General features: G+C 44.5%; 1 protein-coding gene across 6 annotated transcripts in view; it reads right to left on the bottom strand.

Moving 5' to 3' along the window:
* Positions 1 to 218: 218 nt before the first annotated feature.
* Positions 219 to 27,267, bottom strand: part of EPHA5 (EPH receptor A5) — a 183,313-nt gene continuing 156,264 nt past the window's right edge. For 4 of the 6 annotated variants that reach the window (XM_035888876.1, XM_035888877.1, XM_009649209.2 and 1 more), the window contains 9 exons: positions 26,983 to 27,050; positions 25,435 to 25,560; positions 24,210 to 24,395; positions 19,716 to 19,777; positions 18,682 to 18,891; positions 16,693 to 16,842; positions 11,793 to 11,986; positions 8,648 to 8,803; positions 219 to 324 (listed from right to left, as the gene is read on the bottom strand). In XM_035888876.1, coding sequence (XP_035744769.1) covers positions 219 to 324; positions 8,648 to 8,803; positions 11,793 to 11,986; positions 16,693 to 16,842; positions 18,682 to 18,891; positions 19,716 to 19,777; positions 24,210 to 24,395; positions 25,435 to 25,560; positions 26,983 to 27,050 — 1,258 coding nt within the window. Of the gene's footprint in view, positions 325 to 4,735; positions 4,953 to 8,643; positions 8,804 to 11,792; positions 11,987 to 16,692; positions 16,843 to 18,681; positions 18,892 to 19,715; positions 19,778 to 24,209; positions 24,396 to 25,434; positions 25,561 to 26,982; positions 27,051 to 27,267 lie in introns of those variants that run through there. The other 2 variants (XM_035888875.1, XM_035888879.1) reach the window with 2 other exon arrangements.

The following is a 27,267-nucleotide window of genomic DNA, read 5'->3' as shown; positions in this document are numbered from 1 at the left end:
CATGAAAATGAGGACACAAATAGGAAGAAAAGGAAAACTTTAGTCAAACACTGCTTTAGAAACGTTGCGGCAGTGGCCAACGTCCTTCAGTCATAGAAACCACCGAATTTCCCTTTTTATCTTTTCTTTTTTTTTTTTTTTTTTAGTCAAAATAAATCTCAGGGCTAGTGTACAAAGTGCAGGACCGACCCACTTGAGGAAGCGACTTTAAAACCGAGTTACAACGGCACCATCCCATTCACCAACTGGACCTTCATCTCTTGAAGGCTGTTCATTATCTTCTTCTGGTGACCAACAAGTGTCACTCCCAGCCGCCTCAAATCCCTGTGGGAGAAAGCAGACGTTGGTTCCAGGGACCGCTCAGGCACATACTGCCGCGCACACCACGCACCGCACGCGCTGATGCTGCTGCCAGCGCCTAGCTCTTACCATTGGCGGCTCCCGAAGCCAAGTTTAGTTGGCAAGTTTAATTTTTCCCTTTTTTAAAAAAATTTTTTTAATGGCTGACAGCATTTCAGAGAGGTGATGTGATTTGTCTGAGACCACCTTGCTGGCCAAGGAGAAAAGCCAGACAGCAAAGTGTCAGCATCACCTTTGGCCAAGGACTCTGCTAGATGTGAAAAGTCTTATTTCCATGAGAAAAGCCATGTAAGAAAGCCTGCGTTGCAGTTTCCTCTTCTCCTGGGAGAGGCTGGTATTTGATCTCGGATATGAGCAGTGAAGACTGAGGTCAATCCACGCTTCCTTCCTCTTCGGACTAGGCAAAGCCAAAGATACACAAACCGCAATCCTAGAGCCAGCTCCTACAGAGAGCTGAACAGCAAAAGCTTTGAGCGTGGCCACCACCCCGATGACCCCCTAAAGTCAACAGGAATTGGCAATGCAGCTCCCCTCTGGGCCTTTGCAAATCTTCCTGTAAACACGTTTGATTTTTTTGGGGGGTGAATTTTACAAGCCAAAGACATTTCTGTTGAGTCTGTCTACTGGGCTGCCATTACAGGAAAGCTGTAAAATAAAATAGCTTATGTGAAATGCTGGATTAGGAGGACACACTGTTTTCTCAGCAGCTCAGCCCTCTAAAATTTAGGTGTATATATGAAGGTAATCACCAAGGTTCACGCTGATGGCATGAAAGAGGCACCTCCAGGGGACAATTTATCCCATCCCACAGGAGTAGGACAAGTCATGCCCTGGAGATACTACAGCAGGACCTTGGGTGATCAGATTCAATGACACATCTAAAGCCGGGTAAGGCCATGGGTTACGGCAGGGTAGAACTGTAGGGATTTCTTTCTAGGGGGAGAAGTGTTAACAAAGGAATTGGAGGAATAAAAGCTCGTAAGAAACATCAAGACAGGTGCATCCAGGTTTCCAACAAAAGACACAGAGACTATTAGAGAAGCAGTTTGAACTTAGAGGAGACATGGTGTTTTGTCTGAAGACTTCTGCTAGAGAAATATCAGCTCCCCGCTTTCTACCTCCAGGCTGGACTGAATAAAGGATGTTTTCAAAGTAGGGCTTTACAGTCTTGCCAATACACATGTGAATCCCAGAGCTGCTGACACCCTGTGTGCAAGCCTCTTACGAGAAAGCTCTCCACCGAAAGCCAGTGGGATGTGACCTCCTCGACCATGTAGGTGCTTTTTGGAAACCACACTGGTGGGGCTGGTGTGCACAAGGGCTGGGGATCACCAGTGACACCTGGGAGCCCAACCATCACGTGAGACACATTGCAAACCTGGCCTACAGCTCACAGCACAGCTGCATGCTGGACCGCAGATGAACACATGCAATGACCACCAAAACACTTTCACATAACATTGTGTGAGCTACCCATGGAGGCGTACCTCTCTCAGCAGCTTCACGTTCTGGACAGAGACTCCTGTGCGAATACAACCAACCATCCATGTCCAAAAAATACATAAATGAACATTGCTTTGAATAAAAAGCAATCCTGAGTGAAGGTTGATACGTTAACACATAAGCTGGTTAAAGCCAAAAGCTAGATCTGTTGTTCTCCAAGGACTGTCATGCTTTCAGCGTTTTGATTTGGAAAATACCAGATTTTCTGCTCCAGGCTAAACACTTCATTTCATTATCGTACCCTTTTTCAGAGATGCATCTTGCTGATGCATAGGGGAAATCACACCGTAAGGGGCATGGAGCAAGGGAGGTCAATAAGACACATCAGCAACGCTCCTTACCTGGCAGAGAAAAGACTGCAGCATCTGCAGAAGGTGTCTACCTTCTCAGGGGGACATGCTTTCATTTCTGCCTCCACTGAATTGTGAAACTAGTTCAGCAAGCCATCTTAATAATGACGGAAAATGTAGTAATGCTATTGTTACATGCAATTTATTTTATGTACACAGCACAGTTGGAAGTTCACACCAAAGATCAAAAAAAAAACCCCAAAACAACCCTGTATAGGACCTGATTTTTAAAAGAGCCAACATCCATCTTTCCCCTGCTGAGTGCGGCTCTGCTGGCACTTTTTGAAAATTCAGCTTTTTTTTTTTTTTCCAGGTATCTAAAGTGCAAGCTGAGCTCTTTTGAAAATCCAGTACCACGTATTTCACAGATGTATCATTTCTGATACTCTTGCATGTTATGCAGAAAAAAATAGCCCGAAACTATAAGAAAGGCATGTACGTCTTAGCGTTTCACATGCAGCTCCATAGTCTAACAACAACAAAAAAACCCTACTCACTACACAGCCTTTTTTTTTTCCCCTTATAGTATGCCCTTAACTCAATATCCTTGAGGAGCGCCTCATTGATTTACAAGAGAGAAAGAAGAAAAAAGAGTTTCTGGTTTCAATCCATTAGCTGCTCACCAGGGGATCCAGTCTATTTTTTTTTAATATCAAATCCTCTCAAATGTGGAGCCACCGGCCAAAAGTGCAGGGACTCCTCAGAGAGGGGAAAAAATCTACCATGGGGTCTTTCACCTCTGCAAAGACAGACCAGAAGACAACAGCTCCTGAGCCCAATGCTCACCTAGTATAAAATCAGCAGCTTTATTCAAAAGCCACCTCACGCATTGCAAAGCCAGCATCAAAACTTTCCAAAAACTGCCTAGAGAACACAGGAGCTTTAATTCCCATTTTTCAAGCGTGACTTACAGCTCGTTGCATGCTCCTGTGCATCCAGCACTGAAGGACTTAAAGTGACATAAGGCAGAAGCCGATTTTAAACAAAATCAGTTGTGCAAACCAGCTGGTTTTGGGACAAAAAAAAATTAACTGCTATGCCAAAGGGCTGCAAAACAACTGTTCTCAAGCTCCAGTCCAGAGCTGCCTGGCTCACGTTATCGCAACCAACTGGTAATTTCACTGGGCTCAGCTCTGCCGTGGAGATGTGTGTGGGTATCCGCTGGGGCTTTGCAATAGAAATGTGCAATTCTCTGCAGGAAAAGGCACAACTAAGATCAGGATCCAGGCTGCACCTTGCTGTGCAAGTGACCCGACCCCTGGCGATGGGTTTTGTGTGCGCTGCTGCGGCAGTGGCACAGGCGCTCCCCAAGGCCGCAGATACACGTGTACCCGTGTGCTGTGGGGTCTCCCTGCTCCACAAGTACTTGACATCCCCAGCAATGAGAGAACTTCTATTCTTGTTTCAGGCAGAAGTTTCCCCTTTTCATTTCTCTCTCATTCACAAAGGGCTGAAAACAGAAACGGGCAGGAATTTGAATCGCTTGCCAACACAGGACTAAGAGGCTGACCTAAGCTGACCAAAAAGCCACAAAGATAAACGGGAGAATTGGTGTCAGCTTATCCCATACAGCCTGTACACAGTTGCATGCATGCTGCTCTCTTACCACCGCCTTGCATGAAAGCCCAGCTGCAACGTGCCAGGGACAACACAGTACCCCCTTCCCTGAATATCCTCCATTTGCAAGGGTTGAATTCATGGTCTCCACGTTGTAAGAAATATATTTAAAACATTTTATTTACAAACAGAACTACTTATACACCATGGACAAGTTTGTCAAACACAGTGCAGACTAGGACTGGATTGCCACATAAAATACAACCCCCCTCACCAGCCGGTTAGTCATGCAAGCAAAAGGGCCAGGTTCCTGAAAGATCTCCATGGCCAGCAGCCGTCAACCTGCCACAGATATTTCATATTTCATCTCCCATCCAGGCCAGATTTCACCACTCTTCTTCACGTGGTGTAACTCTACAATTGCCTGTGCAGACTGAGACTACTCATGGAGTTAGTTAGTTGTCAGTTTGAATGAGGGGAAAGAAGAACAACCTCAAAGACCTTCAGAAGACACTAAAGAGAGAGGAATCCACTTGCTAGGGACTTCTGCATGAAATGAGGACTTAAAAAAAATTTTTTTAAGAGTTCATCTGTTCTTATTCATTATTGCCGTCCTACTTGATTATGAGATGAAAATTGGTTTGTTCAGAAGCAGACACAGTATCAGAATTTCAGGACTGAGATTTCACATTAAGAATAAGCATCTAGAGCAGGTGAACTCTTAAATGCTCTTCATCCAGTATAACTTTTAATAAATAATTTATTTTATTTTAGAAGAAAAAAATATACAATGCAAAGCAACACAGCACATATTATTACAAATATTCAGAGCTCTTCATCTAATAACAAACAACAGGGTGTCCTGAGATTCAGTGAGTACAGATCTTTCAAAAGGTGGAAGTATGTAGTCCACATGGTTAGTAATTGGTCCAGTCAAGGGTCAGACTGAAACTCATGTCATGGATCTATCTATTCTTGAGTATTGTCCTGGTAAAGTTATTCTTGCAGTGGATTGAAAGAGCTCCAGACACACTCAAAGTCACTAGGTGGTCCACAAGTTTAAAGAGCAGGTCTGGTCCACTGGAAAGGTTGCCTTCAAGTCTGATATCCAGTTGGAAAGAGGGGGTGGAGGGTGAGGCTCCACTTTTCACAAGGTGATTCGTCCCTTTGCAAGAATTAGAGCTAAATGTAGAAATCACTCTTTGTTTGAACACATACATTTTCAGGTCTTTGCTTAAGCAGGCAGAGCTCAGGACTTGGGGCGATATTCACCGGTTTTGGCTTTTTAATTTGTCACTAATACTACTCTTTTCTGGAATAAATGTATCAAGCCATCAGTCTGAAAGAAGCAGGGCAGTAATCGAGATCTTGCTTTGCATGCTGGGGGGGGATTTAAAAAAAAATGCCGAACATGCACCATCTCAACCAGGTCCTGTAAAGAGGCCACAAGCCAGGCACCCACAGTCACCAGTCCCATCAGCGTTATGGCCAACCCCTCCTACAGCACTAGTAATTTTTCTTTCAGTAGATTTTAGGATTTCTTTACATTCATCATATTTTTTTTCTGCCTTTTCTGGCAGTGATTATCCAGTTCTCCTTTCTCCATCTAATTTCCACATCTGTCTCCTACGCAGTTTAAATTTGGGGAAGATCATTTTGGATGGTATTTGAAGGCAACCTCTTAAATTGTAAAGAATGTTTCACTGATGTCATTTGGGGAAAGCAAGCTACTTTCAGATGTTCAGATCATCTTTTCACCCGATCCCCCCAAGTCCCAGCTCTGGAATATACTGAACAGTTGCCTCTATTAAAAATGACAAGGAACATTTAACCTGAATTCTCCTTTGCAGAGTACAAAATGTTTTGTTGTTCCCTTTTACGTAAAGAAAAAAATGAAAACCTCCAGAAAACCAAAACCCCAGTATATTAACCTTTAAAGAACTTTGCTTGTTCTGGTTTTTATTCTCTGAAGAACCCATGAGAGTCTCAGCTGAGCCCACCCAGGAGCCATTTCTCTCCCTTACTTTGTTGATTTTAAGGGCAATCTGCCAGTTTACATCAGCCTGAGCACATGGTTCAGGTCTTCAACACAGTACACGTCTCCTCTTAAGCCACTATGATGGTTTCTCCTTTTTTAACAGCTGAGAATATGGTCTTTTGTCTTTTTTTACTATATCTGAGATGGATAAGAGAAGTCTTGATTTGGATGGCTGGTTGGCTTTTTAATAAACCTTCCACAGTTTTCCCAAAAATAGACCCGAGTGGGGACAAGCCTTCTTGCTAAGCAACGCAAAGGTGCACAGGCTGAGCTGTTCGAGAACCAAGCCTGGCTCGTGCAGGCATCTCTGTCCAAGGCAGCTGGGGGGGAATTTATTTGCTGGCATGGATAACTCACTAGTTGGAGTTAGTTTCAACCTTTTTTCAGTTTCAACTGAAATGCAAGATGGATTCATGAAACGTTTCCTTTCAGCTTAAAAAAAAACAACCAAAAAAACAAACCCAGAAGCTCCCCAGGCTTCAGGCATCAGCTCCTCTGCATTGCTCTGCTGCTGTAAAAGCCCAGAAGAAAGCTGAAGCTGAGCAGCTTAGACATCGTCCTCACTGGGGCCAGTAAAGGACCAGAGCAGGATGACATTTGTGCTATAGGGAGCACACTGGGACCTGATGGGAGGGGGCATTAGAGGCGGTTTGCAGCTGGTGAGGGTCAGAGCATCTCTGGCAGCTATAACCTTATTTAAAGACTTTTAAACCAACTTGTCTTTCTGGCTAGAATTGTACAGATAAGGGATTTCTTGGTTCACTGCACATTGGAAAAACTGTTTTGAAGTACTTTTTGGGTAGCTTGGAAAGATTTTGGGGGATATTTTTGAAATTTCTGCAATAGCAAAGATTAACTGTAGGGAAGTATTTAAAGTCAAATTAAGGAAATAATTTCACAACCTGAAATGTTTCACTCAGGAAAACGGAAGGTTAGGAACAGTTTTGTCAGTGGGATGGGATGCTAAGACTGTTTAAAGCTAACTCCTAATTTACTGCCAAAAATGACCATTAATTTGGGCTCAAAATCCACACTTTCTTTGACCCAAATCAAAGCCTTTCACTCCTGAGCATTTCTTTTAGAACTCTTGAAATTGCGTAAAATTCTAAAGAGGAACAAACAGGAACCTTTTGTGAAACCAAATTTTCTTCTTTAATATGACTAATTCAGCCAAACAGCAACAAGTCTGAGATATATTTTAGACAATCTGCATTTCCTGCATCCAGAACCTGCTCTGGTTATAAGATTGAGGTGGCACAGTAGAGGGGAATGCTCCAACATTTTCCTTTTCTCTTAGATCACTGCCTCATCCCATCTGTTCTCTTCCCACTTGCCCTCTGGCTAGGTCTTTCTGCTGTGTGGACTCTGACCACCCTGGAGATGGACGTCTTTCACGGTCAATGTTTGTAGATCACCAGTCTAAATGGAGCCCCAAAGTCTGGTGTTTCTGGGCATGAGTAGGCAAGGAACTGTGGAGTCCTCAAAAGCCAAAGTAACATGGCACCTAATTGCAGGACTAGGCTGGGAAACCGCATGTAAGAGTCTCAGGTACCCAAAAAGGGATCTAGGTAGAAATCCATGCACCCTGACTCGATAGACAGTCGCTAGAGAGGATTTAATCCCTAGCTCAGGGTTTTCATGTGAATGCCTGAAGGACTGGATGAGTCCAGGTGTAAAGGACAAATATTGGTGATGTGAGTGAGGCAAATAAAATCTGAGTGAGAGCAGATACGCTCCTGCACTCCCTCCATGTTACTGACCTGCATCACATGCAAAGGATCTCCTACCCTGTACGGTGAGCTCCGCAGCAAGCCCTGTGGCAAACAGGAGACATGCTGCAGTTCTGGGGGGTGGGGCGATTTTTCTTCTTTTATTCCTACTCCTGGGCGCCAATTCTGTATGTGCACTGGCAGTCTGCATGTGGTTGGAAGAGCCATGACCGTCTCCAAAGCAGCATGGAGCATAATCCTTCCCATTTTGCCTTGACGCCTGCAGTAAACTAAGCTCAAATTAACCCAGCTAGAAAGGCAGGCTTTGGGGCGAGTTCGAGTAAGCAGCAGGAGGAAAGACGTAAACACAAGCAAGGCAGGCAATTAAAGGTGAAGCATAACAAATCAGCAGCCCTGAGGCATTTACCAAGTCATTTGAGTGCTGTCATCCCGACTGCAGTCATATCCACATGCAAAACCAAGGGCACATTCAGAAGGAGGAATCTTGGCCGGGGAGCCTGTCTCCTAGAGCTGTGGGTTTGCTGATTCTCTTCTGTTGGCATCACCTCTATCTATGCTTATTTCTGTTAATGTTGAATACTATTTCCTCGCCTTACTGGGCTTGACTGTCCACTTGGTTATGAAACCAGCTAACCAGGTGTAAAGCCAGTGTACCTGTTGTGGTTTAACCCCAGCCGGCAACTAAGCACCACACAGCCGCTTGCTCACCCCCCGTGGTGGGATGGGGGAGAGAATTGGAAGGAATACCTCAGTGAGGACCCTAGCTCCTATACATTTACTAGTAGGGTGGGGTTTTTTATTTGTCAGTAACCCCAAATAATCAACTGCTGTTGTGTGGAGAGGACGGTCTGGCAATTATTCACATTCAAGCATTAATTTCTGTGAGTAAAGGAGCCAAAATACCAGTTGCCAGTGTAGTGACCGCAAGTTTTAGTTTTGCCTGCACTTGTCATCATCACTACAGATGCTAAAAGAGAAACTGCTGACTGCAAAGAAAGGGTAATGGTTTCCCTTCCTGCAGCCTCATCCCTACATATTTTGAGTCGTTTGTCTCCCCCCCCCTCTGCAATTCCAACACATGAGGTGAAAACGATCTGAGCACTACTCACTCTAGGGTCACCTGAGCCACAGCGTCCATTGAACTGTATCCGTTCTCCATGAAGATCTCGGTGTATCGGCCCATTTTGATGGCTTCCAGCCACTCACCCACCGACCTGTAGGCACCGCTCCCGACTGGACTGTGCTCTACCAACAGATTTGATACTCTAAAGACAAGCAAAAACAGAAAAGCAAACAGAATCAGCATCAAGATGTACCTAACATGACTCATCTGCTCACATATTTATATGGTAAAGATGATTCTTTCATTGCTTTTTCAGTGATTGCTGCAGCCTAAATCCTCCCAGCAGGCTTGATACACAATGGATCAAACATACCACTTCACCTGTAACTTCACCCACTTTTGAGTTCATTCCTGCCATTTCTGCTCCTCACTGCAAGCAGATAGAGGAGGAGAGGACTAGCGTCCATCCCGGTTACCTCTTGCCCACAAGCAGGCTCCTCTTCTATCAGGCTCCCCCAGTCACTCTTACTTCAAAGTCTTTGGTTTCACTCCTCCCGCTCTGTTTTCCTCCTCCTCCTCCTTTAAAGCTCATAATTAACTTAAGACAGCCCAGAGCCTGAAAGCCAAAACGCAGATTACATTTCCCAGCAGTGGCCATCAATGGCAGGCTGCTGTTAACACTTCAGGGGCTGCTCCCGCAGAGTCAGGTGGGGATTTTGGATCTGGGCAGCATCTGGGGAGCCCTGCAGAGAGCAGCAATGCTCCAACCACGCTCCAGCCCTGAAACCAGAGGTAGGCTCCTGCTCCAGCACCCTCGCTCGAGACCTTGCCACAGCAGTTGCTACCTGCTCGGTTATGCCACGCACGGAAGAAGCAATTCAGGCAAATAATAAAAAAAAAAAACCCTTCACCACAGCAGAAACACCAACACAGTGCCTGGCATAAGCGACCCGTGCCGCGTTACAGGTCCACCACCCTACTAATGATGCACAGAGAGCAAAGGGGGCTTGTTCAAGGTCAGAGAGACCAGGAGAGAAACTAGATTTGTCCCCTGCTTTGTAAACCAGGACATACAGCTAACATAAGCCTTGCATGAAGCTTATTACCCACAGGTAAAAAAGATGCTTTCTGGGTCAGCCTCTGATGGTGAGAATTACACTTAAAAGACTTTCAACTGGAATGAGAGCTGGGATATTACATTATTATAGCACTTCAGGAATCTTCATATATTTTATGAGCACATTAGTATTATTTGTTTATTTAATAGCAATGCTGAAGGGTCCAATAAAACGTGAATACTTGCAGTACCAAGAACATAATGGCTTCCCATAACATTTTATACACATGAGGAATTCAAAACTCCTAAGTAATCATAACGAGAAGTGGATTTTCATCACTAATGTCAGGAGGTACCTACTGATATGCACACGCTGTAATGTAGAGAGTGACTTCCTCCCTTATTTGCATTAATGAGAATTTCCATAAAGAATACATTACATATATAAAAAAATTCTTTACAGCTGCTGTATGTTGAAATTATGATTCATTTGGAATTACTATGGTCTGGGAAGGGCAATCTATGGTTATAGAAACACAGTCCCAAAGCCTGGCTGCTCAGGTGCCCCATCCACATCAAAAATACCCACAGCAGCTCTGAAAAGGAGAGGTTTAGAATTGCATGGACCTGTTCATGGAATAAAACATCAGCAAAGTGCTTAGCAGCTCAAGGAAATGGTTTGCTGCCTATTTTCCTCTTTTCCAGCATAACAGTTTGGTATAAAACAGTGCATGAACCACCACATAACAGGCCTGGAAAATGACTGTTCTGAACTGAAAATAAAAAGAGAAACATCACGTATTTTATGCTATCATAAACCTTTTCCTGCAGGTTTGCTGGGACTGATATTACATCTAGTTGCTAATAAGAGTAATTTCTTCTTCAGATGGTAAATGATGTATGTAAAACAGGCCGAGGAATCAGATCTATCTTGTATTTAAAAATCAACAGAGATTTCATGTTTCTTCTCTTCCAGTGCTTGAGATGCCATGCATGCGGGCATGCCAGCATGGGGATGTGAGGTCCAGCTGCAACAGGCAAGATGGGCCACATGCAGCTGTGCAAGACTCACTTGGAAGGTGTGGAGATGATGGATGGGTCTAAGCTCACAACAGTACATCTGCTTTGGTCCACACCACCAGTCTAGCCTCATCTTACATCCCTCTCATTCCTGTCTAAGGAAAATGACGTGTCTTTTTTTTCCTCCTCTGAGAATAAGCTTTTCTGAAGGGCCTCTTCCAGTGTCAATCAGGGGAACTCCACTGCCATCAGTGAAGCAGCGATGATTTATATTCATCACTCCTTCATGGCCTTGCAAGGGACCAAGTGATTAGCAACAGAGATGGCTTAGAAGTAATACCTGTGTGCTTACATTGAAAAAAGAAAAAGCCTCTCCAGTATGGTGGAGACCCCAATACTAACACTCACTAAAAAATATTAATCTCTCTTTCCCCAAGTGCAGCTTTATTTCTTGACTGTATTTACCTTACTTGTAGCCATGTAGCTATTCAGATTTATGTTTAATTGCACACCAGCTGCTCTATTCACTTAATGTGGTTTTAGCAAACGGTTTGTGTACAGCTCTTTGGGAACCACAGAGATCCTCTCGCGATTACCAAGACTGTCAGAACTGGCAGTGGTGGCTAGCACACCTGGGAAGAGTTGTGGGAGGATGCACTTGGACATCCATGAGCTTTGCACATCCTAAGCGTTTCCCCAAGAGATGCTCTTCATTTGTATTACCAAGATAAAGTCAACAGGCACATAATTTGAGCAGCATTTACTATCTACTTCATGCACTCAAGTCTTGCCCTCTCTAACCTTGAGGGTAGAGCACAGGCAGCTTTATCATAGACCTATAAATACCGCTGAAACTCCCATTTCTAAAAGACAGGCCATGGTAATTTTCTTTGTGGCAGCAGCACTGCATTTATAGAGTAACTGAATTGCTCACCTGCCTGCCAATTTCAACAGAAAAAGTTGATTTGGGAAAACTCCCCTGGACATAATGAAGCTGGAGGAACATCCACCCACGGACGCACGCAGGCTAAATAATAAGTGGTAATTCAACCCCAGGGGCAGGTATTCAGACAAGGATCTCGCTCTGAGAAATGGCTCTGGCCCGAGTTCATACCTGCTCGATGCATTAACCAACGTCTTCAAGCTGCTTGGGTTACGGATGAGCTTGTCCAACATGCTGACAATTTCGTCAAACTTGGGCCTGCTGTTGCGGTCTTTCTGCCAGCAGTCGAGCATTAGCTGGTAGAGAGCAGCAGGGCAGTCCATGGGACTTGGCAGGCGATAGCCTTCCTCCACGGCTTTAATCACCTACGGGAGACAAAACACGAGGCTGATGGGTTGCTTTTTTTCCTCTCACCTTTTTCCCAAATGCAAATTGACTTCAACAGAGAACTTTGGGACCAGTAATATGCTCACGTAAAATCCTACTGCCTCTGCACACAAAAGGCAAACCCAGTAAACCCCACTATCTTCCATATTTTCTATGGGGAAGGTTGAATAACTTAATTTTTGGTCACTGTAAAATGAATCTAGAAAGCCAAAGCGCTGCTGCAACCAGGGGGCCAGACTGCCAGGTTGCACTTGTTCAAAGCTCAGCTGAGGTCTGTAGGTTATATACGAGGAAACTCCCGGAGCCTAACCTAAGTCCCTGAAAAGCAGCCTACGGGGCTTTCTGGCATCTTCTTGGAGTGTAGTGATTTTGTTTATTCAGATGTTGGCTTCTTTTTAAATGAAAAGGCGTGTGCTAGACCACAAATTTGTATTACAGTAATATAAGTCTGACTGTGTTTCAAAAGAGACTTTGAATGCTAATTGATGGATGGATCCAAGGCAGAGGCAGAACAACCATCTCATATATCATTCAATACTGTCTGGGTCTAGTCGTTTGTTAGTGTGGCCACATTTCTGCCAGGAATTTAAAATGTCAGCCCAAGAGTATGTAAATTAAAACCAGCGGACGGCTATTGCACTGATTTCAAATACAAACCATCTATGGTTCTATATCTAAAACAAGTGGCATGCACATGTGCTGCCTGTCCTTTTGAAAGGCAGAAATGAATAAATGAGGGCAGAATTGAAGAAAGCAACTTGTTTTCCCCAGCTTGGGGCAGATTTACAGCGGGGCTCCAAGCCCAGCAGTTCCCATTTTGATCCATTACAATTTTCAGGAGAACACAGATCGTGTTTCAAGCCACGAGGGTCTGTGACCATGCCAAGAGAGTCCCAGCGGCCCATCTTCACACACTCTACTCCCAAGACTCCTTGACCAAAAGGAGCTGGAAGCGGCTGTTTACTATGTAGAAAAACCACAGCGCTTCACTGTTGGACTCCAAGGACTGCCTTGGATGCCATTCATTCTAGGCACCGTCTCATGACTTGAAAACATCCTGTGTTTAAAAAGAAGGCTCTGTGGTTAGCATGGAAGTTGTTTTCTTGATCTTTAGTCCCTATGCGATCAGTACAGGAAGAGCTGCATCAGGCTGGCATTGTATTTCAGAAGGCTCCGAAATTCAGGACCGCATGGATCACTTTCAAGTTGTTCTCCACCACAGGGCTTTTTGCCAAGTGGAAGAGTCCCAGGAATGAGCCGGGCTGGCTGAGCAGCAGTAGCAGAAACCTCAAACTCCCTAAGGATGCACGTAGTAGAGAAGAAGTTAGGCAAGGCTTTGTAATCTTCTCCAAGGGAAGCGAGCACGCCTGAAGATCTGGCCCACAAGACCTACAGTCCTTTGGTGCCCATCTCTTAGATTTCATCTGTCGGTGGAGCAGTTGCACCGCTCTCTACCCAAGCTGCGCTTGCAAAGCAATCTTTTCTACAGCCTGGCTTTCGCTCACAGCATCAAAAACCAGCCCCACCACACCGTGCTACCTGCGCTGTCTTTTCTTCACATCATGCTTTTCAGCTGGTCCCTGATACCAAATTTGCAGCTGCCCTATGAAAGAAAGCCTTGGTGTTGCACAGCCGCAAGAACGTTATTTGCTGTGTCCATGCCTGTATTTATAACAATAACGGATCATCCTCCAGCTGTAGCAGAAAGAAAATAGTAGCAAGACGGGGAGCAGACCATCTGGCACCAGCTCAGAATATCTGAACTACATCTGCAGTGGGGTTATGTGTGTTTGATATTCCTGGCAGTAACATCACAATCAATAGCGTTAACTCAATTTACAGGATGTCGTTCGTTCTGGTGATACAATGTAAATGGTATCAAAATACTGCAAGGAGCTAGGATGATAAAATACACCCTTGCATCTGAAGGTGCCTTGGGGGTCTGGCAATAAGAGGAGCAAAAGAATGAAACAACAAAGATTGAGTCGCTTGTAGCCACCACAATACTTAGAAAATAAAAAAACCAGCACATTTGCTGTTCCATTCACCGGTGCGTACTGCTTAGTTGAAGAGCTAAAATTTGTATCTATAAGGAGGCATTTTTGTCCCTGTTCCTCTTCTGGACAAGCACTACTCACTTATGGATTGGGGTGACTGAACTGGATGTTTGGGAGAGGACTATTTTGGACAGTCTATTCCAGTAAACCAAAGCAACACTTTTAGCTCTCTGTTTTCATAAAACCACCAGTCTGAAGACTTAAAAGCAACCACTGTGATCATTTAGCTTAGCAACCTGTGCAACGCAGGCCACAAAATTCCTCTTGACAATTCCTGAATCAAAGCCTTATCTTGTGGTTGAGTCAAAGCATATTTTTAGAAGGCCATCCAGAAACCAGAATGACTTTAAAACGTGGTTTGTAGCCTTTGCAGTTACAATGGTGCCTGCCCTGCGGCACTGCACCACCTCCTTTAAAGCAATCCAGCTGTAACATGGTGAGAATTGTTTTGCTCATCACCAACTGTGCTTGCAAACAACATGCTTTAATAACAAGCCATGAAACAAGAAACTCCTGTGCAACAGAGTCCAAAATGCATGGAGAACTCATGGAGCGGAATCCCCAGTCCTCCGCGTGAAAGCTAATGCTGTATCTACCACCACTGAGTCTTCTACCAACACAAGCAGGGGAGGAAAGAAGAAGAGGAGGCCTTCAGAAGTTGAAGTAGGATGGCATAAATCACATGAGAAACATGCCACAGCACTGAATGAAGTTTCCTAGGCTACCACCATCCAGGCGCTTGCCACCTGCACATAGGCAAGAGGTAACCCAAGCAAAGCCTGAGCAGGAACTGATGCTCATAAACATATCACCAGTCCTCTGCTTTCTGCTGCTAACAAAACCAGTCACCCATCTGCTTCTCAGGCAAGTGTGACATTCGCCCCGTGCCCCACAGTGCATGGAGGCATGTGGGCTTTTTGGAACAGTTCTGCAAAGTGTAGATGTTCACAGTGTTACGATCCAGACAAGGGACTCCCCTGGCCACAGAGCATTATTTCATTGGCACCAGCCTGAATCTTCGCCTCGCATTGACTGAACAACATCTGTGCTATGCCAGTGCATCAGCATTAAAGATAGTTACAGTGCTCAGTGTGACCAAAAAAGCTTGGCTCTCAATTGCTGCATTCTCTGCACAAGCTATGGAAGAAAGTCTCTGTATCTGATCGAGATAAATCCCTGAGTAGATCATGCTGCTTTACCAAACTCCCTGCAAACGTGACAGCCTCAGCAATGCAGAAGCGGTGGGGCATTCATGCCAAACAACGGGCTCATCTCCCTGGCAAGAAGCATGGTGTGACTGTCTCAAAGGCACCGCTTGTTTCCAGGCCTGGACTCAAAGCAAGAGAAGACAGCAGCACGGCGTGACAGGTAGTAACATCCACTGATGGCAAAGGCCCGCAGACAAAACACAGGAGAAACAGAAGGCTCAGCCAGAGCCTTTGCTGCCAGCAAAATGGTAGAAAGTCAGGGGGAGAGGGACATTGCTCAAAAAACCAAAAAAGGATGAAACATCAGGTGCTGTGACCAGAGGAATCCCATGGAGGCACAAGGACCTGCTTGCTTTGCCCAGCCGGCAGCATCACCTCCACAGGCAGCAGGGCTGCAGAGATGAAGTGGGAGGGATAAGGAATCACTCAGTTTGCCACATGTAGAGCAGTGTGTTTTTCCTCCATTGCAGAGCTGCTTTGGGGTCCCCATGTGTCTCATGGTGACCCCAACCTCATGCACTAGCGGGCATCCTCAAGAGACATCCACACATCACAGTTCTCAGAGATGTGAAGAGGAAGGAGGGGCCTGGAAAATCTGGCAACCCCAGGCTTAATTTTTTTTAGTTTTAGACATGGACAGATGTTTATGGACAGCTCAGGGCAGGAGGTAGCCCTGCAGTAGGATCAAGAGATCCTTACACAGGCTGGGATCAGAACTGCAGTCAGGAGGGTGACAGTATCCCCAAGCATGTCCCCATTTGGAGATGCGTCAGAGGGCGCCCTTGAGGTCAGAGGCTCAAGGGGGCACTGGGGCCCCGGAGCAAGGGGACACAACTCGAAGGGTGCTGTAGAAACAAACTACGAGAGCTTGCGTTAGCACAGACTTACAAGATGTTCACAGGAGGAGCAAAACTATGCTCTCAAGATCAGCAATGCAAGGGCAACAGAAACCCAGCTCTCTGGACTGCTGTCGCTAGATCAAATCACCCAGCTTTTGTGCAGGGAAACAAAGCCCTTAACGTGACTCCCTTGAGCTTCTGCTTTACGTGGCAGCAGGGGTTTGAACACGCAATTGAAATGCTGCCAGTTTATCGCCATCTATCCCCTGGCAGACCTTTGTCATTAAGTAGAGGAGGGACAGGCTTCAGCTCTAACAGCATTAGTGAAGCTCCAGCGGTCTGCTGGGGGAAGCAGGCTTGCCTCTGTGCAGACACATTTCCCTCTGCGCACAGCCTGTTCTGGGCTGCTGCTGCAAAAAACAGAGCATCAAACGGCAGGACCGTTTTTGTCTGGCATGGGGGAGGCAATGCCATTTTTACAGCGGCTCTCCTCCTCTCGTCCCAGTCCTGACTCTCTGATGGCAGAATGAAGGCCAAGCCCTCCAAGTCCCAACACACGGCAGCTCTTGCACATGCTTACATCTTGGTTTGTCATTTCCCAGTAAGGCCTCTCGCCGTAGGACATCACCTCCCACATCACAATGCCGTAGCTCCAGACGTCACTGGCCGATGTGAATTTGCGGAAGGCAATCGCTTCGGGTGCTGTCCATCGGATGGGGATCTTCCCTCCCTAGAAGGAAAAGGAAAAAAAAATCCCAAAACCAGATTGCAGAGGACGGCAGAGTACATGCAAAAGAGGACGAAACAGCACTTCTTAGAGCACTGAGGGATGTTATTTTCTCTCTGGAAAGAGACATCGAATTTTAAAGTAAATCTGTTTGACAGCATGGGGCCCCTTTCCACATTATCTCAGCCCATAAGCATTTGTAGGCTGCCTACTAATTGGCTGTCCTGAAGGTTTGTTGTTTGAATGCTGTTTGAATGCTGGGACATGTATAGGATCAACATCTCAATTATGTTGCACGGGTTGGTAGGGGAATACAGTTCCTCCGTTTCTGAGAGCAAGCGGGGGAGGAACAGACAGCTCTGAAGCCGAGGAAGACTTTGATCTAATGAGGGCTTCATGCAAATTGCTGCGGAAGTAATGCCCCTTTTTTCTTTCTTTCTTTTTTTTTTTTTTTTTTTTTTTTAATGCGATCCTGATCCTGCAGAGAGATCTGTGTAGCGGGCACAGAAATCCGCGTGTGTAAAGACCAGCCTGCTTGGCCTCTGCTGTGGGACTGAAAATGATGCCACAGCTGTCAAATGCGCTTTGCTGTTTCCTTTTCCCCTTTCTACCATTTTAGAAATCAAACTTCAGACCAGCTCTGAGAAGCAAGAGGGGAGGGGAAGGGGAGTTTGGATTAAGGAATACTTTTCTCATTGGGTTTAAAGAGTTGTCTCTCTTGATTTGTATCAAAATAGATTTTACTGTGAAGTCCCTTCCTCTCAGTGTTGAGCTAAATATTGGAAGGTCTCCTTGAATGCCCCCTAACAGCATTTGTTATTGGAAAAAGGTAGAATTTGGAACACATTTTCAAAGCAAATTTGAAAAGGTCCCTTCTTCCAATAATTATTTATTCACAGGCTTATCAGCGCATGCCTTAAGTGAGGGGCCAGATTCTCAGCAGTGCCAATTAGCACATGGCAGCACATTGCAGCCACAGCAGGGCTGGCCGAGAGCCCTCCAGCCTGCAGGGAGGCTCCGGTCCAGCCGTGCACTGAGCCCCGTTGTGGTGCCGTGACTGCCAAGAGCTGAAAGGCCTTTCCCAGATCTCCACGGGAACTGGGAACGCGACCCAGAGAGCTCCCACCACTCGTAAAACAATACCCTTGGAAAAACACGCTAACAGGACACGTCCAAGTGTGCCAATCACTGCCATGAATACTGGAGGTTCTCTCCCAGCCTGTGCCGCGGAGGATAGGTCCTGTCCACCCCCTCTCCGCAGTGCTAGGGCCACATGGCCTCGCACTGGGATGGGTGGGCTGCTGCCCTGAAAGGATGGATCAACGATGGAAAGGGGCAGAGTGCTGAGGCTGGAGGAGCTCTTCCTTAGGTCGGGGGAAATTTGTAATGTTGAGGGCAGCGTGAGCCATTTGCAATAGACATTACATGATTACTAATGTTTTAAAAGCGTCAAATTGTCCAGACGATGCCTTACATCTCTGCATGGGTGCCTAAGCAAAGCACTTGCTCTTGCTCTTTCCTCCCTTTGGTATTCACCAAAGAGGACAGAATAGCACTGAGACCATGTCACCTTTGTAAAGTTTGCCATTTGACTCAGGTGCCCAACATGAGCTTAAAAGTCATTAGTTAAGTTCTGGCTTATTTGGCCATCCCCACTACAAAGTTGCAGGCATTTGCAAAATTAATCTGATAACAATTAACTGGTAACACCTGGCCAAACCCTCATGAACAGTTTAGAGGCTCTGGATTTGTAGAAACCTCTTTGCTAGAGATCCTGCACACCAATGTGGCTGGGAATACATTTTTCTTGAGCTCAATCAGTTTGGTATCCTCATAACTCACCCTGGTAGTGTATGCTGCTTCAGGGTCATCTTCTAGGACTCTGGAGAGGCCGAAGTCTGACACTTTGCAGACTAAGTTGCTGTTGATTAGGATATTCCTGGCAGCCAGATCTCTGTGTACGTAACCCATGTCAGACAGGTACTTCATTCCTGACGCGATGCCTCGCAGCATCCCAACCAGCTGAATGACCGTGAACTGCCCATCATTCTTCTGCAAAAGGAAGGAGACATTTGATCAGTTGAGAGTCTCTGCACCCTCAGCATTGCACGTGCATGAATAAAAATGCAAAGGCAAGTCTCCAGGGAAGAAAAACAGGGAAATTAATAATTCATTACTCTCATGCTCTGACCACAAAGCTTTTCAAAGTTTCACTGTTTGGATTAGGATCTCTAGAGACAAAGCTAAGGAAATGTAGTTCTTTTAACTGGAGATCAAGGAGCGAGCTATTTCCACTGGTGACTGATAAAGACACTGCGACTGGGAGTGAACACATGTTGTTATGTGTATAAAGGCACTGGGGTGGGCTGTCTCTGAGTCAGCCAACTGAAAGGCACCAAGTTGCATGGAAATCCTACCTGCAGAGATCCCCATGTGAATATTTGGGGGTTGGGGCGCTTCCCTATGTTGCCACACTACATTTCCAATCAATTTCCCTATCCTCCCTTCTCTAACTCTTACGTTTCACAGAAAAACTCTAGTTTTTCAAGTTTGGGGTTTGCCATGATGCAGTGTGGGTCTGCTCTAGAAACACATCAAATTTTGCAGGATAAGTTAATCATTTCCATGCAGCACACTGCCTTCTAAAATAAACATTACATCCTCCAATTTATTCTTATCTGTTTGTATCAAGGCACGAACCAGGTCCTTCACGACGCTGTATAAATATAGATAAAACAGACAACTGAGCTACTCCTGCCTCCAGCCAGCATTGACAGCTGGACCAGCACCCAGCAAACATTTTCATTGATATTAACCATCTGCAAAGAACCTAAACCTTAACCAAGGTCCCCCTGGAAAAAGGATCTAAGTATTACCTTTAAAAATGTATCCAGAGAACCATTCTCCATGTACTCAGTCACTATCATTACTGGTTTGCCTGGAAAAAAAAGTGCACGAGTTTGGTAGCAATTTGTTTAAATAACATGAACAATAATAAAGTATTTTCATAACATGTCTGAATGTGAATATACAGCCATACAACAGTAAATCTACACTGAGACACTGCTGTCCCAGCAGGATGACAACAGTTTTTGCCAGAATATATGTAGAAATAGCGGAATTGAGGAGGAGGACATGAAAAAGTAATCCTGTATTATGGGTGGGGTACCAAGCCCTGGAGTGTTCAGAAGATGTTTGAGGAAGAGGTTGCAAGCTGAACCCAAGCAACCTATGCACAACCTTCTCCTCATCTCCATGAACAAGCTGAAAGCTTGCAGAGGCCAAATGGCACACAGCAACCTCTTTGGACTCTTCCGTAAGGCTTCAACACCCTGAAGTAACAGGAGCCCAACAGGAGCAACCAGGTTGATCTGAAGTATCTATCTGAGCTTGGTAGCCACCAAAACCAAGACCAGGAAAGGATGGGATTACATCCCTTGTAATTCAAGGAACCCCATGTGACTACCCTTGTAAACTCATCTGGAAGTAAAAGAAAAGGAATATTTATGCTGCAGAACAGAAGTGAGTTAAGTATGCAATGAGTGCGAGTGGAAATCAAAATAAAAGTTCTTAACAAAAGACCTGGTCTCCTATTGTTGACAGGAATAATAATGTTTTTCCAAATCCATTTGATTAATTTTCATGCCCGAGTCATTTTAATGGTAATTATATATAGTTTTTGCTCAGTTTTTATATCTAATTTCTCGCTAGCTTGCCACAATGACATAGCAATAATTAATGTGGTGTGCTCCAGCTCTTGTAAATTCAATGAAATCTTATAAGAACATGTAAATTATTTTTTATTTAAATCAATTTCCATTAGCTAGCATGAAGCACAGACAAAAGAGGAGCTGCCAATTATTTGTAAAGTGCATTATAAATGTCTTTCATAGAAATGATCAACGAGAGCTGCCGTGTGTCATAACACGCACATGAAGGTAAATGCTCCTAAAAATCAGCGCATGTTCTACCATTTAGATTGATCTTAATCTTCCCACTTTCCTGTTACCTTAACTATTTGCCTAATTTACTGCTTAATTATCTACATAATAAAGGTAATTGTGAACTTGTCAATCACAACACTCATTGTTGTGCAGACACTACCTTTGCAGCGTGAGGGACATGCACTGCTTCAATTCTTTAAAGCTAGTATCACAGATCCTGCCTGAGCTCAAAGCTTGCCAAGAGTATTACTTTTGATATGAGAAATGCACCTCAAGGCCATAAAAAAATATCATTGAGTCCCAAACAAAATAACGGGCCCTGTCTTCAAGGATGACAGCCGTTCTGTCTACACGCAACATGGGCTGTATGCAGGAGGGAGGAGAGACCTCAGGTGACATTGCTACAGGTTGGCAAACACATCAGTGGCTATGCAGCGAAGGAAAATCCCAGGTATATCTACATTTTATCGTAAATTTTTTGTTTTTAAACACTAAACCTCCACCTGTAGCATGGGGTCCCTTATCTCTGATGCTTCAAGGCAGCGTTGCAGCAAGACTGGCGTCTCGTTATGCCACCACCCTGGGAGACCTCGCTCAGACTCCTGCCTTTAGTTGCCATCAGAGAAAAGAAAATAACATTTCTGGCACTTATGTTTCATTATCTGACTGCTGCAGGTTGACAGTAATTGTGGAATAAATTAGCACCATATCCAAGAGCATGGAAATAAAGACACAAATAGAGTAACTTTCAACAAAATGAATTAAAAGTAAACATTGTCCCTTCTAAAGCACTGGAATGATTCTCCGTGTCAGCAGGGCTCTCTCCCACTGGCATTACGGGGCCATAAAATGTGTGTAGATGTCATTCATATCAATATACTAATGCAATGTGCACGCCGTCAGCACAACCAAACGGGATATGAATGAAAACAGGACCATCATTACCTTTGTAAAGCAGAAATAGCTAAGGGCTTGTCGGCACGAGGACAATGAAGATGATTAATCCAAATTAACTAAGGTGTGCATTTGAACTAGATTAGTTAAATGGTATTAAGCCCCTGCGTGGATATTCTCATTCAGAATTAAAAATGGACTAATTCAATTTAACTTAATTTACTTCCAAAGTAAATCATGATGCAGCAAAGACGTTTTACCCTAAAGATCTGAATCTACAATAGGACAATGACTAAAACGCCAAAGGGAAAAAGAAGTTAAACAATACTTTGAAATAGCAGCATAGTTTGAGATTCATAAAGGTTGTTTTTGTCCATTTAAAAGAAAAGAAAAAAGCTGGGACGATGCTCCAGATGCCCAATTGAAAAAATTTTGAATGCAGTAAACAAGCATTTACCAAGCTAATGAGGAGCTCAGGGTGCATGTAGCCCTCTGCATCCAAACTCCAGTCGCTCCAAGGCCAATTTAGAAGCAAAGCTCCCAGGGTTTCCATGGCCTTTGGAGCAGGCAGCCACTTTATATAAAAGACAGCTCGCTAGGGAGGCACATCCTCTCTAAAAGTGGGATTCCCACCCATCCCCTGAGGCCTCGGCAGCCAGAAAGACTCAAGCCCGTGTCAGCAGCAGCTTTTATGAATGTATAATCGTCACTCGCTTCCTGCCCCATATCCCACATCCCTGCAGGGCCAGAAATAGGAGATTTTATGTATTAAGAGCTACACAAGGTGACCCTGAGACATTTTGATATTTATTCAATTTTGGGGAGTAACCTATCTTGATTATTTTTTTTCTTTTCTTAAAGGTTTTAGGAAATGCAATTTCAAGGAAAAATGCAAGAAAAGGCTGTTGATTGCCAAATAACATTGATTTTGAGTAGCTTGTAAGGATATGAACAGGACAAACAGCTAGCGTCCCTTTACCTTCCCTAATGCAGCCCTGAAAAAGAACTAATTTTGGAGACACCGCCTCTGATGAATGACAAATGGTACTGACTGCAGCCACACAGCCACAGATGCTGGCATTTGAATGGTGGTAGCTAAGCTCTGACATTACCAATCATGAAGAAAAGAGGGGAGACAGCCATTCACACTTGTGAGGCTGGCACATCTTCAGCTAGCAAAAATGTCCTGAAACACTTAAAATATATCTTAAAATAAATGAGTAGTTGTTTTCAACAATAAAAGTCCCTGATACAAATAATGTAGATCCTCCAAGGCTTTAAAATGGAAGAGTAACAACACCTCTGCACCATTCCCACAGCCTCAGCACAGCACCAACAGCCAGGGAGGCTTGGGCTGGGCACAGTAGGATGTGCCGTCCCTTCCTCTGCCCTTATCTTTACTGCATACAGTAATTTGGAGAAGAACTGGTCTGGGAAAGTTGTGGAAGGTTATTTTGCTAACTGAGCAGTCGGACCTCAGTAAGTCTCATGCTGGGATGTTTTGCCAGCCATTTCACATTTTCCTCAAGCCCCCAACTCCTCTCATAATCTATAGGCCAGCACCAGGGTCAAGTATTACCACGAGCATCACTAGCAGATCCCAGAGGGACCTTGCCTTAATCGTGGTTTTACACAGTCCTGTCATCTTCAGCTACACTCCCGTTCTTCTTCCCTGCTTCTGGAAAGCAAAACTTTGGCTAAATTTTCTGCCCTTGCTCACATCCCATGGGAGCGAGTACAAGTCTCAGCACTACCCTTCTGTGGGCTTTGCTTCAGTGGTTTCTTAAAATATGATAGCTGGAAATCATCAGGGGTTGTGGTTTGGGGTGGTTTTTTTTTCTGACTCTTGGTAGCAAAATCCTCCCCATTTCCCTGCCAGGGAAATTGCTTTCCACTTCTTGGCACATCTTTGCTCACCCTGAGGCTCATGTGGTTTCAAAAGTAAACAAATAAAGGCAGGAATAAGAAGAGAAGCTGCTCAAAAAACTTAGCGGGTGGCTTGGCCTTGCTGCTTTCAAAATGCTCTTGCATTTTGCAGGCAGTAGGTGCTGCTGAACTGCTTGCAAGGCAAGTCAGGCAGCACACTCCACCGGCGTACAGACATTCCAGGCTTACTGCTGCCTCCATCACCCACCCACTGCCTGAGGCTGGCTGGGCAGATCATCCCCTATTTCGGTCTCATTTAATGTTGGGCCTTTGAAGAGGGGTTTTCTTTTAGCTTATGCATATTATGCCTAGGTGAGGCAAGGTTTGCAGATGGAGTTAACGGTTTTTTATCATTTTAGCCATTATCTATCCATTCTAGCTGGAAGAACGATGAAATCCTTCAGGCACAAACGCCCTTTACAATGCTGGGGAACCTGTTCCTGGCTGCACCTACAAAGTGTGACATTTCAGGCAAGAGGAGTTCACTATTTTTTGAGAAATTATGAAAGGCACAGTCAAAATGTGAGTAACCCAATCTTCCTCCCCTAACCAACTGTCCCGTCAGCCGGAGTTCGAGGACAGCAGTCCACAGCAACTTGTACCTACTTTTTGTGACGACGCCTTCCAGGTGGATGATGTTGGGGTGGTCGAACTGCCCCATGATGCTTGCTTCTCCCAAGAAATCTCGCCTCTGTTTCTCCGTGTATCCCACCTTCAGGGTTTTGATAGCCACCGGAAACTCACGCTTTCCCTGCAGCTTCAGCCGCCCGCTGCAGACTTCCCCAAATTCACCTTCAGAGAAAAATCAGAAAGAACAGGACCACAGCATGTTGAAGGAACACATGGCATGTGTCTGTCTACAGCATGCAGCCCAGCCCCTATAAATAGGTGATCAAAAGCACATAGGGCTGTCCCACATTCATGGATGTGGAAAGCTGAACATCACAGTGATCACCACCTCAAATAGCCAGTGTACCACAAGCCAAGTAATTCATAAGCACAAGAAAACTGGGAAGAAAAATGTAATTTTCTTATATTTAAAGAGCTATGCTCTATATTCCATTGTGCTTTTTCCTCATTTCATGTTTTTGTCTACTAGATGAAAGAGTCCTGTCGCATCCTATATCATCTCCCTTTGTAGATAGCTGTAAAACACAAGCCACTTGCTTCTTAACCTTCCTTTGCTAAGTTAAATAGATGGAATGCTGTTAGCCTTTCACAGCAACATATATTTTTATAGACTATAAACCCTTTCTGATTTTATGACCACCTTTTTTAAAAAGTAACCCAAATGGATTTTTTGGTCTTTTTTTTCTGGTGAACAGTAAATTACTTCTAAAAACACAATTTCAGAGCAGAGAAAATATTTCTAAGGGTGGACACAAGTCCAAAAAACCAGCTTAACTGGAAAGAAAATGGGAGTTTCTTTTTTCAACCAAGGAGGTTAAAAGCTTTGGACTTTGGCTTGTGCTTTTTTTCTCTTCCAGATTACTTCGTATTCTTAATTTTTGCTTCAAGACTGACCATAATGGGGGAGGAGAAAAAGGTTAAAATGAGGAAAAGAACCTGAAAATTAAGTGACTTATTTCCCTTAGTATCTGTTGGAATAACTCAGCTTGGTCCAAACGTTGACCATTTTCTGCTGTTTTCAGTTCAGTTCCTGAATTTCAAAACTGCAAAGACAGGTTTGCCTCAAACTTCATCTGGAATGTGCTCCCCATCACTTGCAGGGTACCTAACAGCACAAATATTTCGCAGCCCTTCCCAGATCTCATGTGTTAAGAAAGCCAACCCTCCATGCTGCTAAGGGTCATGAAATGCATTTCCATACCAGCTCCGATAACTCTTTCAATGGTTATGCATGAAGCTTCAATTTCCTTAGCAAACTCGTGGACGGCTTGATTAGGGTCCTCATAGGTGTGTGGGTCAATGTAGGTCCTTACCCCAGGCAGCTTAACTGCAAACACAAATTAAAAGCATTACCGGCACATGGCATGACAGACAATGGGCGATACCCAGTCCTGTCCCTTGCACGCTGCTTTGCTGGAAAACTTTACAGCAGGGAAACCTCTTTCTATGGGAAAAATGAATAGCATTCTTGGAAAATGACATTTAGTTTATATGTGACGTATATGCAACTTCATCGTATTTAGAAAAACACAAGATAGTGCTCAGCTAAACGCCCAGCTAAAAATCCCTCGGTGCTGGATAATGGGATGGTCTGAGGTCTGGTCCAAAAGGATCCCTATCTGGATCTGGAAAAGGTACACCAGGAGGAAAATACAAAAAGCAAAATGTTAGGGGAACAACTTGCAAAGCAAGTTGGATGTATGGGGGTTGATGGAGAGCTGCAATAAATTACGCCCTACCAGTCACATATTAGCTAATCAAACACCCACATTATTTCAGATGGAGTTACTGAGATTTAAATGAACGAAATATTTGCAGTACAAAGCCTGTGGGTTGTACCAGTATAAATAAAATCAATACCAGGCTTTTTCTCCAGGACTCGAGAGTGGAAAAAGTATTTTCATTATCCATATTATAAGTTTGTTTTGACAATCATTAAGGCTACTCACATGAAGAACTGCTCATCAGTCTAATAAGACAGCTACGTTACACTGTGGCTCTTAATTGATTTGCTTCCTGCTGCCTTCATTACATAGCACTAATGGAAATTTGACTTCAACTCAAGATGCGTTTGCCTTTTCCACCCCAAAAGGCACCTTGCTGTTACCCATCCCCAGATATCCCACAGCACTTGACGAAGGAAGGCTTTTCAAACACTGGTTTTGGATGTACAGAAGGACTGATAATAACCATGAGAGGTACTTTCTAGCATCACCACAGAGGTTTTTCCGTACACAAGGGCGTCAATACAGCATTTCTGAAAGCCTCCTAAGAGCGATAAGTAGGCGTTATTCCTCACGCCTCTGCAGAGGCCTCCAAGGCAAAGAGTAGCTGTGGGACTGGTCCTCACCGCTGGCTGGGGTGGAGCAAGGGTTTCAAACAGGTATTCTCAATTGATGTGTCCAGACCACACAAACGTAGAGTTGTTATGGCCAGGCAAAATTAACAGCACTTTGGGTCACACAGCAAAGACAGAGGAACAGAACAAAATGGCTCACTAGAGAGGGCTGCTGCAAAGGTACAGGTGTAAATAGCTGGCACATATAAGGACTTTTCAAATGGTCAGTTCTCCATGGGGCTTAGAGCAGGGGCAGGCACTGAATAACAGAACAAACTGAATTCATCTGTGAATTACCAGCAAACCCAGAAATTTAAAAAAAACCCCAAACCCAAACCAACCCTGACACTTGTATTTCTCATTATCACAGAGAGCCAAAGCCACATATATACATGTTCAATCTTTACTCACTGTGGCCGTTATGAAAATGCATCTTTTCTTCTTCTGGATCTTGTTTAGCCTTGCTATAGCCACATCTCCTGGAAAAAAAAAAACACAAACAGAAAAGTGTTTTTGTCTCTGGTGTGGCAGAACCCTGCTCTTCACTTCAAATCACACAAAACACAAAAACCCAGAGCAGCGACGAATACAACCTCTCTAGTGGCTGTACTGCTGCTGTCCCAGTTTTAGCTCATCAAACTACTTGCAATTTCCCTAACGGGATTCAGGGCCCAAGGCCCACTGATTTTCAATTGG

The sequence above is a fragment of the Egretta garzetta genome, unplaced genomic scaffold, assembly GCF_000687185.1.
Source record: "Egretta garzetta isolate BGI_Z169 unplaced genomic scaffold, ASM68718v1 scaffold41, whole genome shotgun sequence".
Lineage (NCBI taxonomy): Eukaryota > Metazoa > Chordata > Aves > Pelecaniformes > Ardeidae > Egretta > Egretta garzetta.
Note: the sequence above shows the minus strand (reverse complement) of the source record. Positions and strands in the feature narration are given on the sequence as shown.